This window comes from Rhamphochromis longiceps, linkage group LG23 (genome assembly GCF_057381845.1).
Source record: "Rhamphochromis longiceps isolate RC_006_pf linkage group LG23, R_longiceps_female_GT1.1, whole genome shotgun sequence".
Classification (NCBI taxonomy): domain Eukaryota; kingdom Metazoa; phylum Chordata; class Actinopteri; order Cichliformes; family Cichlidae; genus Rhamphochromis; species Rhamphochromis longiceps.
In genome coordinates this window covers 22,211,819-22,234,823 of record NC_140578.1, presented here as the reverse complement: position 1 = coordinate 22,234,823, position 23,005 = coordinate 22,211,819, and the positions used below count along the sequence as shown (strand labels likewise).

Below are 23,005 nucleotides of genomic sequence, written 5' to 3'. Positions count from 1 at the left end.
GCACAGTATCAGAAAGAAGATATTATTTATATATTGTGTATTGTGTTTTTTCTTTTTCATATTTTCATTTCTTTCTTTCGTTTTTTTGTTGACTGCTACTAAAAATTGTGATTGCAAATTTTACAGAGTACTTTGTAACACATCACATAGCAAACCTTCCATGATTTAAGCACTGCTCAATTTCATTCTGTGTTGTAGTCCAGTACATGGCAGCTGATACACTATAAGGAAAGATGTATGGTAGATCCATCATGCCTCCAGTTGTCTAACAGAGTCCTTTATTGACTGAACAGAATCCCCAGTGAGCTCTGAAAATCAATCCGGCTTTGATTGGACCGTTACTGCCTGCCACGCCTCTGTGTGTGTCACCTCTGTATTGTGTGTGTGTGTGTGTGTATGTGTGTGGCCTGGTTGTAATAACAGTGTGTCTACTATCCCTGCTTAGTAATTAACATGTGTTGAGTGAGGAGATTCTTGAGAGATTAATCTCTTTCAGCGTCTGTATGTGTGGTATCTAATTCCCCACAGCATAATGTTTAGCCCTTTTATATATACAAGTCCAGAAAAAAACAGGTCAAGCTTGAATAAGGTTTTTAGTCAGACACCAATCTAATAGTTTAAGATTTTTGAAAAAGAGCAACAATGCATTGTGTCTATTGTATAATAAAGACTGTTTCATTGATTATATGAGAATGAAAACTATTACAGTAAACATGAAATACTTTAATAAACCATCAAAAACCATCCTAACAATCCGCTTAATTAAACATAAGTTTGTATGCAGCCATCTCGGCTGGGGCAGCATAAGCCAGAGTTCTCCAACTGTTGATACCAAACCTGGATGGGTGGGTTGCATCAAGAAAGGCATCCAGGGAAAAAAAATCTGTCCCTAATGAAACATTCCAATCATCAAGAGAGTCCTGGATTAAGTAAAACCATCTGGCTAACAGGAAGCCAGTGAAAACTGTGCTACCTTGGCTGAAGACATTTGACCTTTGAAAGTGCTGAGGGAGAAATATGGGGAATGTCAACGGGAGCTTCAGTTTGTCTTTGTGGATCTAGAGAAAACATATTATAGGGTGGCAAAAGAGGAACTGTGGTACTGCATGAGGAAGTTGGGATTGTCAGAGAAGTAAGTGAGGGTGGTGAAGGACATGTATGAGGACAGTGAGAAAGTGGTGAGCTCTGTGGTAGGAGTAACAGATAGATTAATGGGGTTACATCAGGGATCGGCTCTGAGCCCTTATTGTTTGCAGTGATGTTGGACGGGTTGACCAATGAGGTCAGGCAGGAGTCTCGTTGGACTGTGATGTTTGCAGACGACATTGTGATCTGTAGTGAGAGTAGGAAACAGGCGGAAGAGAGCCTGGAAAGGTGGAGCTTTGCTCTGCAGAGAAGAAGAATAAAAGACAGTACAATATGTGGAAATGAGAGGGAGACAGGTCTAACAAGGAGCAGAGGTAGTTAAGGTAGATGAGTTTAATATCGATGATCAACCATTCAATGAAACAGACAGAGAGTTGAAGAAGAGAGTGAAGCAGAGATAGGGCGGACTTGCCCTCCTTGAGGAACCAAGACATGCAGAGGGTTGGTGTGGCAAAGGAAGCTCCAAGGGTTAGGATGAGATGGAGGCAGATAATCTACTCCTAAAGAGAGCAGCTAAAAGATGAAGAATTGTCCTATTTAAAGGGCTTTTCTGTGACTTCATCACCTGCTGTATTATTTGAAGTCATTTCCAAACTCCATTGCTTAAGATCAATGAAAACGTTCCACATGGTTGTGATATTTGCTGTTTTGATGTCGATACCCACCTCCAAATGACATGAAACTGCACTCAGACCTAGTTTTGGTTTAACAGTCTCCAAAGGGACCCCATGTCCTGTTCAGCTGCCACACGGGCTGACTGTCCTCAGCCAGAAATCCCTCCAACCAACTCTCATCGGAGTTTTCTCCATGCTCTCGTTTTCTAACCAGTGCATTTCCACTTGTGTGCGTCTGTGTATGTATATATGCATCGAGGCGTGCGATACTGTATCTTCAAGACTCAGACTGTCCTCAGAGAGTGTAGCTGTCACTCTGGCTAAACAATTCTCTGTGTATCTGTGACCAGGTGATTTATATCCAATGTGACTGGTTGCCTTCCTCCAGGCCCTTGGGCTATCACCAGCTAGCCCTTGACCCAGCTTCAGCACACTTCCCCTGGGTACTGTGCACTACTCTGCCCCCGCTTCTCATCCCTGAGTCTGAATGTCTGCCTGTAAAGTTTAATGGATTCTGGCTGGGATGTTGCAGATCAGTATGTGGATCATTCAAACATCAAAAAGTGTTAAAGGTTATAGGTGGCCATTTGGGAATAAAGATGTAGAAATAGATTAATTAATAAAAGTACTGTATGACAAAAAAGACAGCAAATCAAGCGTTTCTTCCATGTAGCATTTTCATGATGAGTCAGTAGTGAAAACCAGCAAATCCAATGAATTAAATATTTCATAATTAAATAAAAAAAATATCCTAATTCTTTTTTTAAAATAATTGGTTAAAGTGGTCGATATAACATTAGCTAATCATTGCTGCATCGATTGTGAACATCTGGATGGATACCAGTGTTTTCCTACAAAACTATACTAAAACTTTCTTCCTTTGTGAGGGAAACAAAGAAATCTTTAATCTAAAACTAATCTAAAAAATAAGTGACCCACCTTAAACCAGAGTCATGATAAACAATATATATGCGTTTTTTTTTCCTGAGTGGTTTCATCACGTTTACTGTCTAAGGACAGCAAGCTGTGCAGAACTGATGTAACACAGCTACCATATCCACATGGTTAAATGCTGTTTCACTCGCTGGGCCCACGTCCTCATTTGAGGTTTGACAGTGTTTTAGTAGATAAAGGTGAATGGCTTGGAGATGAATTGAGCTGCAGTTTGGGGAAGGCCTCAAAGGGGACTGGCGGTGGCTCCCAAGCCTAGCAGATCCCCGTGTACTAAATAGAAGTGAAGAAGTTAAAGAATTGAAAAGGGGAGGGAGGGTGGGCCACGTAATCTGGGGGATAATATATAGATGAGAACCGGAAGGAGTGTGTTTGGAGGCGTGGTCCTGCTTCTGAAATTCAGGTACTTTATTTCCAATTCACTTGCTAATATTCAACATCCAAAAGCAATATGTGATTAACATATATTGATTCTGTAGATGTTAAAAATAAATCAATAAAAAGTAATAATAAAGATGCAAATTCCCCATCACCCCACATTCCAACATTCTCTAAGTGAATCAAGTAATATCCCCAACACCATTACACCACCAACAACAATATGAATTGCTGATCCAAGGGATTTATCCATGCTTTCATGCTGCTAACACCAAATTCTGACACTACCAGCTGACGGTTGCAGAAATAATTGAGATTAATTAGACCAGGCGATGATTTCTCAATGTTCTGTTGTCCAATTTTGGTAAGCCAATAACTCAGATTCCTGTTCTTGGCTGACAGGAGTGGCACCCAGTGTGGTCTTCTGCTGCCTATCTGCTTCAAGGACTATTGTGTTGTGCATTCAGAGATGCTCTTCTGCATACCTATATGAGTGGATGTTTGGATAACTGTTACCTTCCTATCAGCTCGAAGCAGTCTGTGCATTCTCTCTTTTTTGAGTTGCTACTGTAGACATTGGTGTTTACGGGCAGTTGAACAGGTATACCTGATGAAGTTGGTGATGGGTATACACGACAAACAAAATCAGCAAACACTCACATTTGCTGAGATGAAAATAATATATGTATTTTTTTGATATAACTGCAACAGTCAATAGCTTAAACTGCTAAAGCTACTGCTAGTTGACTAATAAATTAATCAGACATTAATAGCATCTATAAGTAGTAGAAGTAGCAGAAAGCTGCAAATTGAAGGTATATGAAAGAGAGCATCTTCAATAACATGCACAAAGTTGTAATGCGCATTTCCACATTTACATTTCAAAGCTGCATCCTTGTTGTGTTCTTGTCCTGTACTCGCTATGATTACGTGTTTGTTTGCTTTTTAATCCCCAGAGATGGACTCAAAGAGAGGAGAGCTCATTAGCAAACATGGATTCTAAGTTCATTAGCAGCTGACTAATGATTATAAGCAGCTGAGACTTCATGATCACAGCCCAATGATCTTTGTGTCTCTCAGTCTGCCCCTTGTATTGATTGTATCGCGAGCTCGTGGAAACAGTATTCGCCCACAGGTTCACGCACAGATATACATGTTTCTAGGCTGCACACACATAAGCAGTGAGGAGAACGGACACACACACACACACACACACACACACACACACACACACACACACACACACACACACACACACACACACACACACACACACACACACACACACACAAGTGTTCCTCAACTTGCTGATGCTTGATGTTGGGATATACTACAATCTGGCAACTGGCCCACAGTGTCAGTGAGTCCGCTGGGGTTGTTGGCTTCAGCAGTATAAATAAAATATCTTGAACTCCTGTCTTTTGTGTGTTCTTTTACATTGATTCATATGCCCACAGTGTATAGAGGTAGACAGGAAAGGATATATTTTGTCTGGTTTTGTTCTTAAAGTGTTGTTTGAGTAAACTATGTCTGTAGATTGTAACAGTCTCTGATTATGGGCACTTCTTTCCTGGCAATCACTAATGTAGCCATAATCACAGTGAAGAAGGCCCCTTGGGGGTTATAACCAGAATAATGACTATCCTGATAAGGCATTTCACGCTCCCTTCTGTTATTTACTATAAAAGGAAATGTTCATAAATGTTGGGGCACGGCACAACATCAAACTGACAAGGATCATTTTGGGAAACCTTAGTTTTGTGCTGCCTAAAGCTGGTGAAAGAAGCAGAGCAAAGCTTCTTGAGGACTGATGATAGCCAAAGTGCTAATTTCAGCTGTTTGATATGCCATCTGTGTGTCTGAGATTGCAGTTTCAGAGAGAGTTCGAGAGCGGAGGCTGGCAGCAGGAGCAGAGTTTACAGTGAGGTGATGCAGAGTTTAAATGTGAACAAAGTCTGACGCTGACAGAAATATTCAAAAGGATTCATGGCTCACCAAAGTTGGACAAAAGGAAATTGGAAAAATCTTGCCTGGTTTGAGGAGGTTCGATTTCTGATTGATATCAGACATCAGATAGTAGGGTCTGAATTCGGAACAAACAACATGAAATCATGTTTCCATCCTGGCTTGTGTCAGCGGCTCAGCCTGGTGGTGTAATGGTGTGAGAGATATTTCCTTGGCACATTTTGGGCTCCTTAGTTCCAACTGAGCATTGTTTATGACCTTTATGGCCAGGATAATACAGTGTACCATCTTCTGATGGGTGCTTCCAACAGAATAACCATGTCTCAAAACTCAAATCATCTCAAACTGGTTACTTGAACTTGAAGATGTTTTCACTGTTCTCAAATGCCCTTCACCAGATCTCAGTCCAACAGAACACCTTTGGGACGTGGAGGAACAGGAGATTCACATCATGGATGTACAACTGCGAAATCTACAGCAACTGCATGATGCTGTCATGTGAATATGGAGCAAAATCTCTAAGGAGTGTTTCCATCCCCTTGTCAAATCTAAGCTATGAAGAATTACACTAATAATTACACAAAAGGTGCTGTTTAGCTGAGTCTTAGGAAATAGGAATTTGACTCATACTATGGCCTAAAACTCACAATATCTCACCTGGTACTCTGATGATGGTGACAACTGTTTCTTCTACCTCTTAGGAGAGTGTCACTTTTATGAAACTGCTATGATAAATTGCTGCAGGGCTCTTTAAACAAAAAACAGTGAACAACTAGTCTTTGAGATAAAATGTAGAGTCAGCGGTTTGTTCACACAGTCTCAAAAACAGCAATGTAGAAAAATGTCTGAAATGAAGACCGCAAAAGTGCAAGTGGTTTGCGTCTGTATGATTGGAAAAAAACTGACTAGTTAACATTACATAAAGATCTTAGGTTGGGTTAAAATACACAATTTTATGTTAGAAAGCCGCAAGTACTACCTGTTCTACACACAACAACACCTGAATGTATTTTACATGCAAAAACTCAAGTAATACTTTAGTACCGGTATTTGACTTGCGTAGTGTACTTAAGTACTTAAGTCACATGTTACATGCAGCAGAGTACAAGTATATTTAAAGTATGAAAGCATCAGATAAACAAACGTAAGACTCTGAATTCCGTGAAAATGATCACAAATAGCGTATAGAAGTGTTTCCTGCTCTTCACTCAGATTCTGGTAAAGACATCAGCTTCAGTAAAGAGTTATTGAACAATCCATTGCACCACCATAGCTTTCATGTGTTTAGGAAAACTTTTTTTCTACAATAAGTAATTGCTCAAACCATGTAAATGCTGTCACAGACTCTTATATACAAACATTACAAATGTCATCCTGGTTCTGTAGTTTCTTTTTATGTTTCTCCGTCTTGTTTGCTCCCGCTCTATGTCTCACAAAGGCGCCCATTGTTCCTGACCGAATTTCAATTTGGTTGAAATTGAAAGCAGGTGTGGCTCTGCTTTTTCATCTTGTGGGGGGTGCTGGGCTTTTCTATTTCTGTGGGCCTGTTCCTCATGCTCGTTTCATTGAATCATTGACTGGTTGGTAACCCCCCTCCCCCCACAGTTGTTTTTTTTTTTTTTTTTTTTTTACATATTGAGTCATTTGCTCCATCTGTCCGACTCATCTATCAGCCAGGTAGTCACTCATTCGGAAAATCATGTCTCATTTCTGTCTCACATGGCATTGCTGATAAGCATTCTGCACATTTTGTTAAATATGATGCAGAAAACCCCTAACCTTCGGGTAAAAATGTCTCCAGCTAGTAACTTTAATTTCTAAATGATTGTATTTACTTCACTATTGTCTCTTGGAGATGTTTATTGCGCATAGGGGGACACTTGCTGAAAAATTAATTAGCTCCAGGATTTGTGTCAAATTACGTCATTATCCAGGATAATACTGCACATCTTTGTTCCTTCCTCCAACCATTCTTTCAATTCATGCAGAAAGACTTTCCTCTGACTGTGCTATAAGTGGAACCATATGTGGAGGTCTGCATGAATATGGGAATGAAGCTGGATGTGGGGACATTTATGTTCCTATATATATATGTGTGTGTGTGAGAGAGAGAGATTCCAGATTTGAACATCCGGGATTTATGCGAAAAGGGTGCCTTCTGAGCTGCCAGATGTAGCAGCTCAAAAGGCACCTTGCATAAACAGGATGTGTCGACTACAAACACGTACCCTTACACTGAGGCTTTCTTCTCTTGACAAATATTGGTATAAATATGTGTAGGCTCTCTGTAAAGGGCTTCTTGAGTTTGGTGCCATACTTTATTCAGACAGAACTGGTGACCATAGATGGGCTATAGATGGCCATATGTTTCATTTTCTTATATCATAATAAATAATAATAAAAACATAGCCAGAAAAACAGGTTCAATATATCTTGATGTAAGAAAGATATAGTAAGATTTAAGCTACGTACCCAACAAAAATATTACCTATGCCCCAGTTGTGTTTCAGCACACGTTAGTAATTTTTTAGTAAATGTAATATGAGAGCTTCCATTTTATTAGGTTTTAAAATGTAGTCTCTTGATAATGTAAATGTAGCATATTCACAGCATTGTTTTTCTTACACTTTTACATTAATATTATATAACGAAGGAAAATTATTTCTATGCTTCTTAACAGATTTTGTAGCTACAAGCTAGCTAAATGTATCAAGGCTAAAATATAGTTTTTAGCATAAACAGCCTTAACATTTTAACTTAATATAGTATTCAAATTAACTAACCTTTAATTACGTTTTGGTTATTTAAAAAACTGTAGTGTCAGTATGGCCTATATACAAAATATGGACAAAGCCACTGTGACATTAGCAATTTGATGCATGATCTACCTTTTTGAAGCTTTGAGTTTGGCATTTTGGCCAAACTTCGTTTTTAGTAGCAAGAAGTGAGAAAAGGCTGGAATGTTAAGTCATGAGCTAATGCTAAAGTAGCCTGTTGATCCAGGGATCCAAACTGGGCTCTAAATGGTGCCAACACCTCAAATTGCTAAGCAGCCACAGATTTATGTAGCTAATGACTGTTAACTTGTTAGCAAATGATTTATATTTTCTGCAAATGATGCAAAGCAATATTAGCAGTCAGCTGGTTTGTCTATCTGCCAATTACTTTCTTTTAGCTTTGTATTTGGCTTAGTTCATAGAAGTTTTTCTTTTTTTTTTCCTGGGCAGATGCAGTAAAGCAAAAAAAAAAGTTTTCACATAACTCAAAACAGTGCTGTAAAAAAAACTATGTACACCTATACTGCCTCCATAGGAATTAAGAGAATCAGTAGTAGTCATCTGCTGGTAATCAAATGTGCTTGTTTCCTGATTATTAGCAAGTGAGATAAATATCCTGATAAATTCAGAATTTCTTGCAGCTCGCAGGTCTGGGGCAATGACACAACACAAAGGAAAGACATCAGCAATTATCTTATTATAGAGAGTCATAAGACTATTTTCAAATAATCTGCGGTCCACCATTCTGCAATGAGAAAGTGCAAAACATTCAGTAAATCTTCTAATCTGCACATCTTCCCGGAACAAATTCAAGGTGCAATCAACATGTTATATCTCAAATTCTCAAAATTAGAAAAACAACAAAAAGATATGGCTTATTTGGAAGGATTTCCTCTATTTCTCTCTAAAAGGTATTTTTTAGAATTACTTAGGTCATTGTGGTTTTGTGGTTTGTTTAGCTGCATCTAAACAAACCACAAAACCTCTAGAACAATGTCCTTTGGACAGACCAGACCAAACAAAGCATATGAACACAAACACCGCATACCGACCATCAGCACGGTGGTGGAGGGGTGATGATTTGGTCTATAGTCACTGCGTCAACTATGACCTCCTTTATATACCAACTTAAGCCTGGGCACACTGGTTCATGCGATAAGATGATCACTTCAGCAAATCTGTCACAGAATGGCTGAAAATGAAAACAGTCAAGGTGCTGCAATGTTCTAGTCAAAGTCCAGAACTCAGCCTAACTGAAATGCTGGACATTAAGTGAGCTCTGCATAAATTAATTCAAACCTCAATAAACTGAAGTAACGGTGCATAGAAGAGTGGGCTAAATTTCCTCCACAATGATCTGAGAGACTGATAATGTCATACAGAAAACAATAACTTCAGGTTATTGCTGCTAAAGGTGGTTCCTCACAATACTTTAATATACTCTTCAAGTCCTGCCACGTGTGGGTATCCATGTGAATCACTGTGAATATAAAAGCAAGATGCTTTCTCGAAATACACGAAGCAGTCATCCAAGATACAAACGATACAAATGTGTCTATCACCAACAGTCCAGCATGTGCATATATGTGGATTGATATAAATGACTTTTATGCGTGTTTTCCAGGACTAGTTCATGTTCATGTATAATTTCTGATCAGAAGGACAGAACGATGCCTTTGAGAAAGTCGTCCCCCCCTCTCCTCCTCCCACATCTTTGCTCTAAGTGGGGTCGCGGTCGAGGTGGCGTAGTGATGCTTTTCATTAGCTAAGTGCAACTGGGGGAGAAGAGCACACAGCCTTGATTTACTGGGCCTCCTGTCTATATGCCAGGACACACATACTCAGAGAAACCCCTCCTCTCCTCTTTCAGCCTGTCCACTCTGTCCCATTATTCCCTCTATTTTTTCTCCAGATCCATCCATTTCCCTTACCTTGAGCCTCTCTTTTTCTGTCTCGGTTTCTCTGTCTCTCCACATAACTTCCTTTTCCATTTTCTCTCTCAAGCCTGTCGTGGGAGTCTCCTTCTAGCACGACACAGAGGACAGCTTTCTTTCTCTTTTACATTGCTGTCCTCTGCTGTGTGCTAAAAATGTCAAAATGCATTTTTTTAGGGTCATCACAATACCACTGAAAGTAACATCAGCTTTCCATAATGCTGAAAAGAAGGCATTTTGCTTGGGTTCATGTTGTATTCATGAAAAAGCATGATTCAAGTTGGATTTTTTTTTCAACTTGAATCAACTTGAGGTCAGATCACCTCGTGGTTTGTAAAAGGATGTAGACAATGTAAATGCTCTGGTAAACCTTAATGTTTTTATATGCTGGTGCTGTCAGGTTTCAGGAGAGATTACCAACATCCTGAACGTTAATTTCTTGGCGAAACTTTAGCTTCACAGGAAGCAAGTTGTTTCATACCATATGATACAGTCTGTCATGGAAGATTAAGAAACTGATGGCATTCATTACTGAAGCAGCTTTTTGATTACATGCCTAAGTGTGAGCTTGAGATATATTTTTCATTCCTAGAAAAGAAAAAAAGAAAAAAAAGAAACTCAGAGAGTCGTTTCATTTGTAAACGCATGATCTCTTTGCTCATTACTAGCCATTTCAGCTTCTGAGGCCCTTCCCCTCTTTCTTCTCTCTTTTTAAAAAAAAAAAAAAAAAAGTTGAATCCCAGATGCTACATGGCAGAAATCCAAGTGCCATTTGCACTTCTGTTGTCTCGATATTCACAGTGGGTCCGTGCGCCAGGCTGTGCATTCATGTTTATACGTGTGTGTGTGTGTGTGTGTGTGTGTGTGTGTGTGTGTGTGTGTGTGTGTGTGTGTGTGTGTGTGTAAACTTGTGGTTGTATGTTTTTTCTCCCCCAGCCCATCTATCATTGTTTGACAGGACATGTTGACCCCAGTTGCTGTGGCAGCCAGGTAACCATGGCACCTGACTGTGACACAGCTGGTTACGTCTGATTGGTTTAGCTGCCGGCTTTCTGCCAGTTCATCTTTAACATCGAGACTTTGGAGCCTTTAAAGGCTATTTATAAGCTCAGCGAGTCCCACGCTGCAAAAAATGCCAGTCTTAAGCAGGTGTTTGCTCTCATGTTTAATCTGAATGTCTTTCAGATCCATCCATCCATCCATTCGCTTCCGCTTATCCTCTTCAGGGTCGCGGGGGGTGCTGGAGCCCAGCTGTCATAGGGCGAGAGGCGGGGTGCACCCTGGACAGGTCACCAGTCTGTCTCAGGGCTAACACATAGAGACAGACAACCATTCACACTCACATTCACACCATGGGCAATTTAGGCTACGTCCAGACTAGCCCGGATAGATTTCAAAATGGCGTTTTCGTCTGAAAACGCTCCGCATCCACACTAGCGTTTTCAGTCTTTTTCACAGAGTTGCGCGTCCACATTGAAACGGCCGAAAACGCTTACGTTCCAGTCCTGCACATGCGCAAAAGCGAATGAGGATTACATAATTTGAAGAAAAGCTATCTGGAGCATGTACAAACTGATATTAAGTGTAATATGAAATGTTACTGTAAAACTGTTAACTAGCTAATGTTACTACAATTGCTAGCCACTGTAAAAAATTGTCTTGATTTACAGAAGCACTAAAAGGTTTCTTGAATTGCCACCAAAATGGCTTCAAAAGTAAGTCACTCGCCATAGACTGCTGTGTTAACATGTCTAGCTCTATAGCAGAAATAAATGTTTATGCTACAGCATGCTACAAAACCAGTTTCTGTCTCTATAACTTAAAGGCTATTTTATAAAAACTTATGTAATTTTTAATATAAAAACCTACTCATTTTAACTTTATTAAGACTGAACTTACACTATACAACATAAGAGGTGAAGCTTTGAGAGATGAGTAGGTATAGCCACTCTCTGTTAGATAGCGCCTTCCAGTGGGCTGTGATTGGGGTGTTGGTGCTTTTTGGAACATTTTCAATGCAAAATATGTGGCTCGCTGTATGGTTAGCAGTAAGAAGACCATAGAAAAAGGGTGAGCTTTGAGTTTTGGTGAGTGACATTCAATCATTTAGGTTTTTTTTGCATGTTACTTAGCAACAACCCATTGACTATGTTATGTCCAACTATGGGCTATGCATGTTGAAAACGAAAACCAGAAAGTTTCTAGGACCAAATATTACATCCACTACCTATAGATAATACCAATTCATATGACAAAATCTGTTTATAGCAGGTTTAGCAGATTTCAGTGTGTATGAAATTCACCCCTAGGGTTACTATATATTCTTAATTTTATCATCTTCAAAACAAAAACATCACAGTGGGCCAGAAGCTAACAGTGCTAGCTGTGTGGAGTTTGCATGTTCTCCCCGTGTCTGCGGGGGTTCTCCCTGGGTACTCCGGCTTCCTCCCGCAGTCCAAACACATGCAGTTAGTGGGGATAGGTTAACTGGTCAATCTAAGGCTATGTCCACACTAATCGTTTTCTCTCCGTTTTGGCCTCCCGTCCACACTGAGACGGCGTTTTCCGCTCTTGAAAACGCATACATTTCAAAACGGAGCTGCCCCATCGCACTGTGGACACTCGAAAATCAGACTTTCTAAAACGATGACGCATTTTAGTCATGTGATGCAGTCATGTGACCAATTAAACAAAGATAGCGGAGTGCATTATACAGCAGTTGTTTTGATTGCTCTCAATTTTGACAGCCCTAAAAAAGATTAAAGTCAGTGCAAACAGTGTTGAGGAGATACTCGTTATACCACTATCAAGCAATACTTTAATTTTTTTCCTATATCATGTTTTCACCTGGCACAGTACTTTTGAATCTGTCCGTTCAACCAATTCTCCATTAATCAGTACACAGTATATGGATAAAATGTTTAGTCTGCCTCTGTATCAATCTGAGCTGCTGCTGTTGAGCAGAACAAACAAATGGAAGAAACAAGGTTGTTTGAGAGATAGATGTTGCAGTGGTTCATAATTAATTTTTTACATGAATTATCACCATGCATGTAGCATATTGTTTGTTTGAAGTTACCTGTTCTAATATGCTGTGTGTGCTGCTGGCTAGCCAAGGTCAGCCAGGATTCCTCTTTGGAACTTATAGCGAGAGTGTCACAGTGTGACAAAAGCCATTAAGATTTAGGGAGATATGGGAGCGAAAACGCTGAGAAACACACTTTTGAAAAGAGCTTTGAGCCAAATTGACTGCAGCACACGGAGGAGGGGAAAAAAAGACCAGGGAGCTTTGGAAAGCAACAGGAAAATGAGCTCAAAGATGATGAAGCAAAGGATTACATGACTTAGTGCAGCTTTCATCAGTGAGCCTCATCATACCTACAGTCCTTTGAAGATGTAGTAGGTCTAGTTGTAGTTGAAGTGATTAAAATTAGCAATGGGAAAAAGCAGTGAGCTATAATAATGTGCAAAAGTCTTGAGCCACTACTTGTTTTTATATTTTTCTGCCAAGAAGCCAAACTTTCTTTTACTTTTTTTAAAGTGGTTTCCATCAATAGTTCTTCAGGCTTACTGAAGTTTGTTTAAAGTCTTTCTTTGAACACTGGCTTTTTTTCTTTTGCTGATTTTAAGTCCAGTCTTTGTACTACCAAACTGACCACCTTCAGATCCCCCCTGCCACCTGCTCCTGGATTAAAGATTTCTTCACTAACCAGCCTCAATCTGTCCGACTTGCTGATTGAGGCTGGTGCTTGGACAACAACATGAAGCTGAACTTCATTAAAATAAAAGAGCTCATAATGGACTTCAGAAGGCACAGACAGGTCACTCCCCTGCCATTGTAAAAGGATAACGGGTGGAATCTGCCTCCACCTTCAGGTTTCTGGGCACCCACGTCTCCACTGATCACACCTGGACCAACAACACCAACGCCCTGGTAAAGAGGGCCCAGCAGTGACTGCACTTCCTCCATATCCCGAGGAAGAATAACCTGGAGAAGAAGCTGCTGCTGGCCTTCTCACACACCTCAGTGGAGAGCATGCTGTCCTACTGCCTGAGTGTTTGGTACTCAGGGGCCACTACTAAGAACAGGAAGGCTAAGCAGAGGGTAATTAATACCACCCAAAAAGTCAGTGACTTTCCTCTGCCACCCCTGAAGGCCATCACCAGATCCCCCCGTCTCAGGAAAACCAGGGCCATCACAGGTGACCCCTTGCACCCTGCCCACCACCCGTTTGACCTGCAGCCCTCACGTCAATCAGGTCCGACACCTCTAGACTCACAAACAGGTTCCTACCCTGGGACATTCAGACTGTTAGCAAACAACATCCCCCCACACCCCCAAGCCATGGCGTGAGTAACCCTTCATCACTCAGGCCACTCAAAAACGAACTCTGTACTCAGACCAAGTCTTTTCTTTGCACTACTTCCAAGCACTTTGCAACTATTTTGTTTACTAGGTTGTGGCTTTTTCTTATTTTTGTATATATTTCTCTTGATTGTATACATTTCTCCTGTTTGCTATTTAATCCTGCTGTCTTACTATTTATATGTCATTGTACATGTTCAGTGACAATAAAGGGCTATTCTATTCTATTCTATTCTACTTCACTCTCTGGAGTGTGTCCTTAAAAATTTAAGGAAATGGAGGACAAAAAAAGTGGCAGGTCTAAATCCAGCAAAGGCTTGACACAGATTTTGAGATATTCATCTGGCTCTTCAGGTAATCCATCTACTGTTCACTGAAGCCTCATCAGAAATAGTCTCAGCTGATAGGTGGCCATCAAGAAGTCTTCTTAAGGAAGGGGAAAAGAGAGATAATGTAAAATCATACCTGTATAGAAAAACACACAGTGGAAAACCATCAGTCATGGATCGGCCTCCCCAGAGCCCGGACCTGAACATTATTGAAGCAGTGTGGGATCATGTTGACAGAGAACAGAACAAAAGGCAGAAACATCCAAAGAAGAGCTTTGAATGTCCTTCAAGAAGCCTGGAGAACTATTCCTGAAGACTACTTAAATATTGACTTTTAAGCTCATTCGAAGCTCATTAGACATTTTCTTGTATATTTGCACATTTTTCGTAAATTGATCCCCATTCTCCTTGCAAAATGTTACAAAATTAAGGTTTTCTCTAGTCTGTTCCACAGCACGGCATTTCAAACAGTACTTGTGGTAGAAGGTTATGTTGTAGGTGGCAGTAGGAGCTGTCTGTTGCATAGTGGTCCTAAGTAAGACGTCACTTGTTCTTTGGTTTAGAGATGGACCACAATCTCTGAGTGGTAATGAGTAAATTTCAGGAGCACTGTGGACACGTGCACATGCATTTCCTGTGCATTTTAAATAAGCTGCTCTGAGCTACTCTTTCTACAAGAACCTCCCCTCCCCCAAACAGCTCCTCATCGTTGGTGCTCTGCAAACGAAATCAATTACTGTGTGCTACTACAGAATTACAGACTTACCTTTAGACATCAACACAAACTGGTGCAAGTAGAAACAATTAGCGCGTTTATCTACTTAAAGAAAGACACAGAAAGCAGAAAAACTTAAAACCGATCACTCCTCTGTAGGAGAAGTGATCAGTGATCTATTTACAGTGAGCAACTTGCACAACATGATGTGGCAGCAATGTTGCCTATGTTGAATAAGATAATCAGTTAACTGTTCAACTGTTAATCTGTTAAAAACAAAACAAAACTATGTTTGCAGGTATAGACCCTGTCACCTTAAGAAAGATTGATTTCTCCTTTTGCCAGAAATAAATATTCCAAAGCCCTCGCAATGATTTATATTCGTGGGAATGTTTGAGGAATGTCTTAATTCATTGACTCATTCATGCATCCTTTCAAGGTGATATCTGGAAGGAGGTGTATATAAAATACTGTTTTCAATAAAGCAAACTCAGATTTACAGCCCAGCCGAGCTCAACCCAAACCAGGCCAGCTGCACAAATACACAAAGGAAATGGCATCATTATTATGACTCACAGAGGAGGCTGTTAGGAAAAGTGGGCTCTGGACAACAGGGAAAGAGGGAGATCTAGCAGGGTGTTTGCTTTAAGTGCAATTCTGAGTGATGATGTCACATGATGAAATGACAAAAGAAGAGATCTGGGATTTGCCTGTTGTCTTTTTGGCCATACGAACTGGGGTAACTGCATCAAAGCAACCCACAGACCTTTGTATGATAAAATAAAACCAGATCAAACCACATAAGCAAGTCAGAAAGAAAATAAAGGCCTAAAACATTCAGAAACCTAAACCAACTCGTCTATTCTGAGCACATTTTGAAGCGTTCATCGGCTGGTTTCCTTCAAAGGAAAAACTCGTGCGTTGAGTGCATTTTCCAAGCTGCAGGACAGACTAATCAGATCAATTCTGAGTAATGTGCAGCTGTTTGGAGAGAAACCCACATTTTAACACAGCGTTCGAGATGTCATTGCATGTCAGGAATAAATTACACAAGTCATGGAATTAATTTTGCAAGGGTCTTTTGGGATCCTCCAAGTTGTTATCCTGGTCATGAGCAACATGCTCGCAGCAGCTGCAACCCCATCTTCTTCTTCATCATCATCAGCATGCGTAAAACAATATTTTTGATTTTTCTTCTTCACTGCTTTGCACAGTTTCTCGAGCTGTTGTGTCCTCAGGCTGCTCTGAAATGAAGCCCCGGACACACACTTGCAAACAATACTGCACACACACACACACACACGAACACACACAGGCAAGCATCATTCCTAGAGTTTTTTAGGTTGCTGGCTGCTGTAAGGCCTTTTTTTCACTCCATCGTTAATTAGTCATTTAATTAGAGAACTTCAAAGTGAAAATATCCTATGCTGTTGGGTGGGCTGTGTCTCTGTGTGTGCGTGTGTGTGTCAGTGTGAGTGCACTTATTTGCACGCAACAGTCTTTTGGGCCTTATAAGGTAGAAAAATGACTTGTTTGAGTTGCATCACTGTTTCGGACATTAACCCTCCTATTCAGTATAACAAAGACACAAGGAAACAGCTTAGCTGAAACCAAAAATCATCAAAAGTTGAGGTGAAACTCTCACGTGCAGCCAGATGTATCGAATGTGTTTTGATTGGCTTTGGATCTGCTTCCATCGATTTGTAGCGATGCACTCCTGATCTCGTTTCCTCTTCTTCCCGCAGCCCGACGAGCTGGAGGGCGTCCACACGCACACCTTTAAGCTGAAGCCATTCAAGAAGGCCAAGAGTTGTGATATATGCAAGCAGGCCATCACCAAGGAGGGCCTCATCTGCAAAGGTGGGTGTCTAGCATGTTGGCTTTAAAGTGGATCTGAGCAGACCTAAGACAGTAGACCGAGTAAATTATGACCAGGCAGGGGTTGGATTCCCAGAATGGCTGAGGGTGAGATTCATTTATAAATATAAAAACTGACCATTTTATAACAACTGCCTTCCTTAGACTTCACATGAATCTTCCTTAGACTTGCTGCTTCTGCAACCTGGAAGTGGCAGTAAATAGATGTATATCAGTTATGTTATGAGTTATGACCCAATTTTACTTTAAGAAACATTATTATAAACATTGTCAGTCTGTGAAAAAAAAGTGTGGGCAAATAGTTTAACAAACCCCTAGACATCTTTATTACAGAAGTTAGCACCATCGCCTGACTAAAAGAAGGTCCTGGACATGGTCTTGTGCTGCTGAGTTCAATGTGTTGTGCATTCAGAGATACTCTTCTGCATACCTTGGTTGTAAGTGTTATTTGAGTTACTGTTGCCTCCCGGTCAGCTCGAAGCATTTTAGCCATTTTCCTCAGACCTCTAGCATCAAGAAAGCATTTTCTCTCTAAAAACTGCCGCACAGTTCAGTTCAGTGCAGGTCAGCTAAAGCTTGATTCTAGCATAATTTAAGCCATTCAGGTTTACATTAAAGAAAGGTTTAAAACAAAGTTTTATTTGTATTTGAATGTTTTTTCTCCCCAAGTCTATTTTTAATATACACATCCTTTTTGTTTACGCTGTACGCTCTATTTATGTATGCATTGGTCTACTGTTTTAGCTTTGCTTTCTCTCCCTCTTGCCTTTGAGCCCCTGCCTCCCCCTCTTCCTCAATGATCCAGTCACATGTTTTTGAGTCTAATTTTAGAAGTACTAAAGGTTTTATTGTCACTCCAAGAAAAGTCCAAGGGAAATTAACATTAGAAGACTCCCAGGCAGCCTCACATTTCCTCTGTTTCTTTTTCTCTGGTCTCCCTCTATCTGTCTTTGCACTCTTTCCCTTGCTCTCCCCATTTTTGAACTACAGTACAAACAGAGTGTCTTTAGCAGAGGCCAGATGACAAACGGGGAGAAAAGCCCAGCAGTAGGGGAATGGGCTTGTATAGGGCTTTGGCTGAGGATTTGGTGTTAAAATTAGCATGGCTGCTGCTGCTGCTGCATTAGCCTAGATAAGAGGGGGAAAGAGGGGGAAAGGGATGAGTGGTAGGGGAGGGGGCCAGAGCTAGGGTGAAGAGTGAGAAATATGGGTAGCAATGACGCTGGGTGATAGATATGGGTACAGAAAAGAAAAGAAGGCATACACTTTTATTTATTGTACTTTCTGTCCTGTTAAACTAGAGCTATAGTGTACTATATGTTCACAAGCACCTGGACAATTATAATTATCTAAAACTCCTTGTTGTCCTTTACCAGGAAGGGTTGCTATGCAGCACATTGCTGGTTATTGTAAAGGATTAGATGTGACAATAAGACTATGTGCTGTGCAATCGTCCAGATACATTGCTTTAAAATCAGCTAAAAAAACTCTCAGGGAGGCCCTTTGAATGTCAAAGAATGAGATAAACAAAAGACATACAAAAAGGTTAATCTTTGCTAAAGTGAAGCCATTTCTCTGTTTTAGAGACTTTGACAGAGCTGTTCATGACTTCATTTCATCTCGCCTCGACTACTGTAATAATCTTTACTCTGGTGTTAGTCTGTCATCAGTTAGCCGTCTACAGCTGGTCCAAAATGCTGCAGCACGGTTACTAACTGGCACACGCAAGCGTGAACACGTATCTCCCATACTGGCATCATTGCACTGGGTGCCAGTTAGTTTTAGAATTTATTTTAAGATTTTTTTTTTGTAAGGCATTAAATGGGTTAGCACCCTCATACCTTTCTGATCTTTTAAATTGGTACACTCCTGCAAGATCACTGAGGTCTGCGGATCAATTGCTCCTGGCTGTCCCGAGGTCCAGATTAAAGCACAGAGGAGATCGGGGCTTTGCTGTAACTGCTCCTAAACTGTGGAACAAACTGCCCCTTCACATCAGGACCTGCCCAACATTGGACACTTTTGAAACCCGTCTGAAAACCCAGTTTTATTCCTTGGCTTTTAAATCAGAATGAGTTTGTATTACTTTTAACTATGTTATATCTTACTCAAATCTTCTAATTTTATGATTCTTTTTCTTTTCTTTTATCATGTCTCCCTATGTTTTTATGTCTTTTAGTTATCTTAATTGTACAGCACCTTGGTCAGCATTTGTTGTTTTAAATGTGCTATATAAATAAATTTGACTTTGACTAAAAATGGGGGAGAAAAGTCATATTAAGCAAAGTCATAAAGCAAGCAACCCTGTGTATTTTACCCTACATAGGACTTTGTTTTGTAAAATAAGCATCGTGTTGTAATCAGTAACACTTCAAACTAATGATTGGAATCCTACGCGTATCTTCAAAGTGTTTGGTGAGGTCATAAATCCATAAAGAAGAAGGTTTGTTTCCTCACATACCTATATACCTGTTTTCAAATAGAGGATTCGCCCCCTCCTGGTAGTTAAAAAGAATGCAGCTTGAAGGTTTCTGTGCAAAGGCTTAACCTTTCTGACCTGAAACTTCTGACCATCTTTCATAAAGAGTGTTTGCTTCAAACATGCAAAAAGACAAATTTGCATTAATAAATGAATAAAATTTGATTACAGACTGTTACTATTATGTGCTGAGGAGACTTGTACCACCTTGATTCAAGTGTGACCCATTAACAGTCTAGAACATACATTAAAAGTCCAATTTATCACTGTTTAATCAACATTCTGTGTTCATTTCAATCACTTTGGCTTGCATTTGCTATTGATTTTTGCATCAATGTTTCACCTTTTGCCTGAAACATTAAGGTAGTGAAATGCAAACTGATGGATGGATGTTTGCTTCATGTGACCACTTGAGGGCAGCACCACAGCATGTTTGCATCAGGGATAGTGCTGACCTTATTTCAGTTTCAGTGCATTCAGCAGTACAGCGCTGCAATTCTAAACTCTCCACACCATCTAAGCACTTTAATTGTTTTCCAATACTGAGCACACATCTACAGTTGCTGCTTTCAGCTTCATTTTGTGATCTATGTGAAAGGAAACATCCATTAATCTCTTTACGGTTGTTAATGGTTTTTGCTCCTGTGGGTGTAAATTAACAACTGCACATAATGCTGCCTCTTTTATTTCAGCGTGCCGGTTGTCCTGCCACAAGAAATGTGAAGTGAAGGTAAGACACGATCTTCACTGTCTTCTTTTGTTACTGATGAGACTGATGTCTTCATTGTGCATTCTAGTCTTTGTCACACCTTATTACTGTATAGAAGTACACATATTTTTACTTATTGTACAAGCACATACAATGCACCACACATACAGCAGATAAACTGTGACTGTGGTCATTGCATCGGGAATAGCAGGAATTTAAAAGTTGCTTTTCTACACGGTTTTTCCCCCTCCTGAAGCACTATTGCAAATGTTAAGCGAAGCCCATTTATGGGTTTTTTCAGGCTGTTTAAATCAATTTTAGCACTGCATGGAAAAATGCACAGTCCGGCAAAAAAGCTTTAACCTGCCTGCCTCAGACTGCAGTGTGACGTCATCCAGAGCAGCACGCTGGCTAATAAACTTCATGCAAGTGCACATCTCCACTTAGATTTCTTTGTAATTCACACACACATTCACACACTGAATGTGTGTGTGAATGGGTGGATGACTGAATGTAGTGTAAAGCGCTTTGGGGTCCTTAGGGGCTAAGTAAAGCGCTATACAAATACAGGCCATTTACCAGTTACCATTTGTAATGGTGTGGGTTATAGTGCTTATACGGTCATCTACGGAGGACCAAAACTGCTGAAATCATCAGCACAGGTTGAAAATGAATAATTGAATCCATGAAATACAAAATTACGCAAAAGGCAAAATAAATGAGGGAGTAGATAAATGCAAAGACAAGAAGAAATATCAATTTGCCATATTTTGTAAATTAATACTAACATTTTTGTTTAGATTGTTTTGGTGCATCTGATGGTTCAGTTATTTAAGTATTTAAGATTTTGGCTGTTTGATCCAACACAGAGAATAAAAAGACTCATGATTCTGATTACTTTTGAGTAGCATGTGACATGTCCTTACACAAATAACGTTATCAGTTTAAATATAATTTAAAACAATTTTATATACTTAAAAAAATCTTTTGAAAACATCGTCGCCTCATTTGTACTTGGCAGCCCTCTGTTTTTTTGTGTGGTTTCGTTTCGTTTTCCCACAATTATTTTTCACTGTAAATGATCGCCCACTCAGATCAACCCCTAATTTCACTTCAATTACACCTCATCATTCAGAAACTGCTGATACTTACCAGCTATGCATGAAGCATTATTATTAGTATAGTGGCTTTATCTTGTACCATAATCAGCCATAACTATGCATTGCTAACAAAATAACTTTGACCATTTGGGGCATGGAGATCGGACCTCTCGGGGTATCCTGTACGAGGACTTTGGCATCATGGTCTTCAGCTCCTTTGGATTAGCAGTGGGGCCCTACTGGGATTGGATTTTGATAGTGCTATTGAACTGGGATCATAATTTCGGTATATTTGTTGTGTTCCTCGAGCTGTCACTGAGTATATTTTGAAGTGGTGTGAGGCGTATTGTCTTGCTTGGTGGTACATATCATCGTGACATCCACATGAATGCCAAAACCCAAGGTTTCCCAGCAGAACATTGTCCTATAACAAGATGATCAATTTTATTCACTTCACTTGTCAGTGGTTTTTAATATTGTGGTGGATCAGTGACTTCAAATATATGTGCAAAAAAAAAAAATAACTACTTGGGGGCAAATACGCCATGTAAGGCTTTATTTCTGCCTCTTGACTGACTGTGGGATCACAGTTCCACTCACCACATTTGATCCCAATCAGCGGTAACAAAAAATAAAGAAAAAAGGGGAGAGCAAATGAAAAGGAAGGAGCGGAGAAATGAGTGAATGAGAAGCAAGGGAAAGGGTGGAGGGAAAGAGTGTAAAAAGGCTGTATACTTAGTGGTTTTAGTTGTGACTGGTGGGGAGAAATGTTGAAATGTCTCCCCTCTCCTTTATTTTCCTCTCCAGTTCATAACTCCTCTCCCCAAAAAACCTCCCCTCAAGCCATTCGTCTACCCAAATATTACTATAGGAACAAAAGTTATGTGTTCCCAAAACATCGACGGAGAAATCTGCCAAATACCTCTAAAACCGGGCAAAGTCATTTGTGGTGGCAATTTGGGGAATAATCAGGATAGCGTCATGAGTCATTCGTTCTGGTGGTGACAGACAGCCGACAGGAAATGTTTTGAGAGGAGAGTAGGTTTGCGTGTCAGAAGGGAAAGGACTGTAGATGGAGGGAAATTGTAAATCTGGATGAAAATTAGAGATGCGTTAATGTGCAAATGCCAATATTGACTTACTTGGGAGCAAACATTTGTGTTGGCTTTATCCAGGGAAATGACCCTTGAACAAAAACAAACAGGACACAAATATGCCAGCGCCGTGCTCGTTGTTTCAGGTTGTAAAAGTGCGGTTACGATTTGTGCAAATACGAATGTGAATTTAGGCAATGCTTTGGGCCGCCTCTTCGCTGACCTTGAGCAGTAAATTTGTCATGAAGCACAATGAGGTTTGTTGCCAGCAGTTTGCAGTTCACCAGACATGAAGATAACTGCAGCGCTGCACTGATTTCATTTTGTGTGTTTATTATTTTAATTCGCCACAACTTCCCCTTTATATGCCAAACACTGCCCAGGGCATTGAATGACAGTTGCTTGAAGGTTTTAAGGGTTTTTTATTTGGGTTTATGAAGCATTTCTGTGTTTTTATAGTATTTTAATGGCACCTATACTGATTTTTATGAGGGTGTGATGATGGTAATTGTTTTAACATATGCTATGAGATAATATTTGCATAATCTATTTTGGTGCCTGCTACATACA

The 23,005-nt window shown here is 40.1% G+C and overlaps 1 protein-coding gene across 4 annotated transcripts in view; it reads left to right on the top strand.

The window, feature by feature from the left end:
- Positions 1 to 23,005, top strand: part of LOC146641936 (tensin-1-like) — a 132,531-nt gene that overhangs the window by 10,963 nt on the left and 98,563 nt on the right. For all 4 annotated transcript variants that reach the window (XM_085399461.1, XM_085399459.1, XM_085399460.1 and 1 more), the window contains exons 2-3: positions 16,921 to 17,035; positions 20,225 to 20,262. In XM_085399461.1, coding sequence (XP_085255587.1) covers positions 16,921 to 17,035; positions 20,225 to 20,262 — 153 coding nt within the window. The remainder of the gene's footprint in view (positions 1 to 16,920; positions 17,036 to 20,224; positions 20,263 to 23,005) is intronic.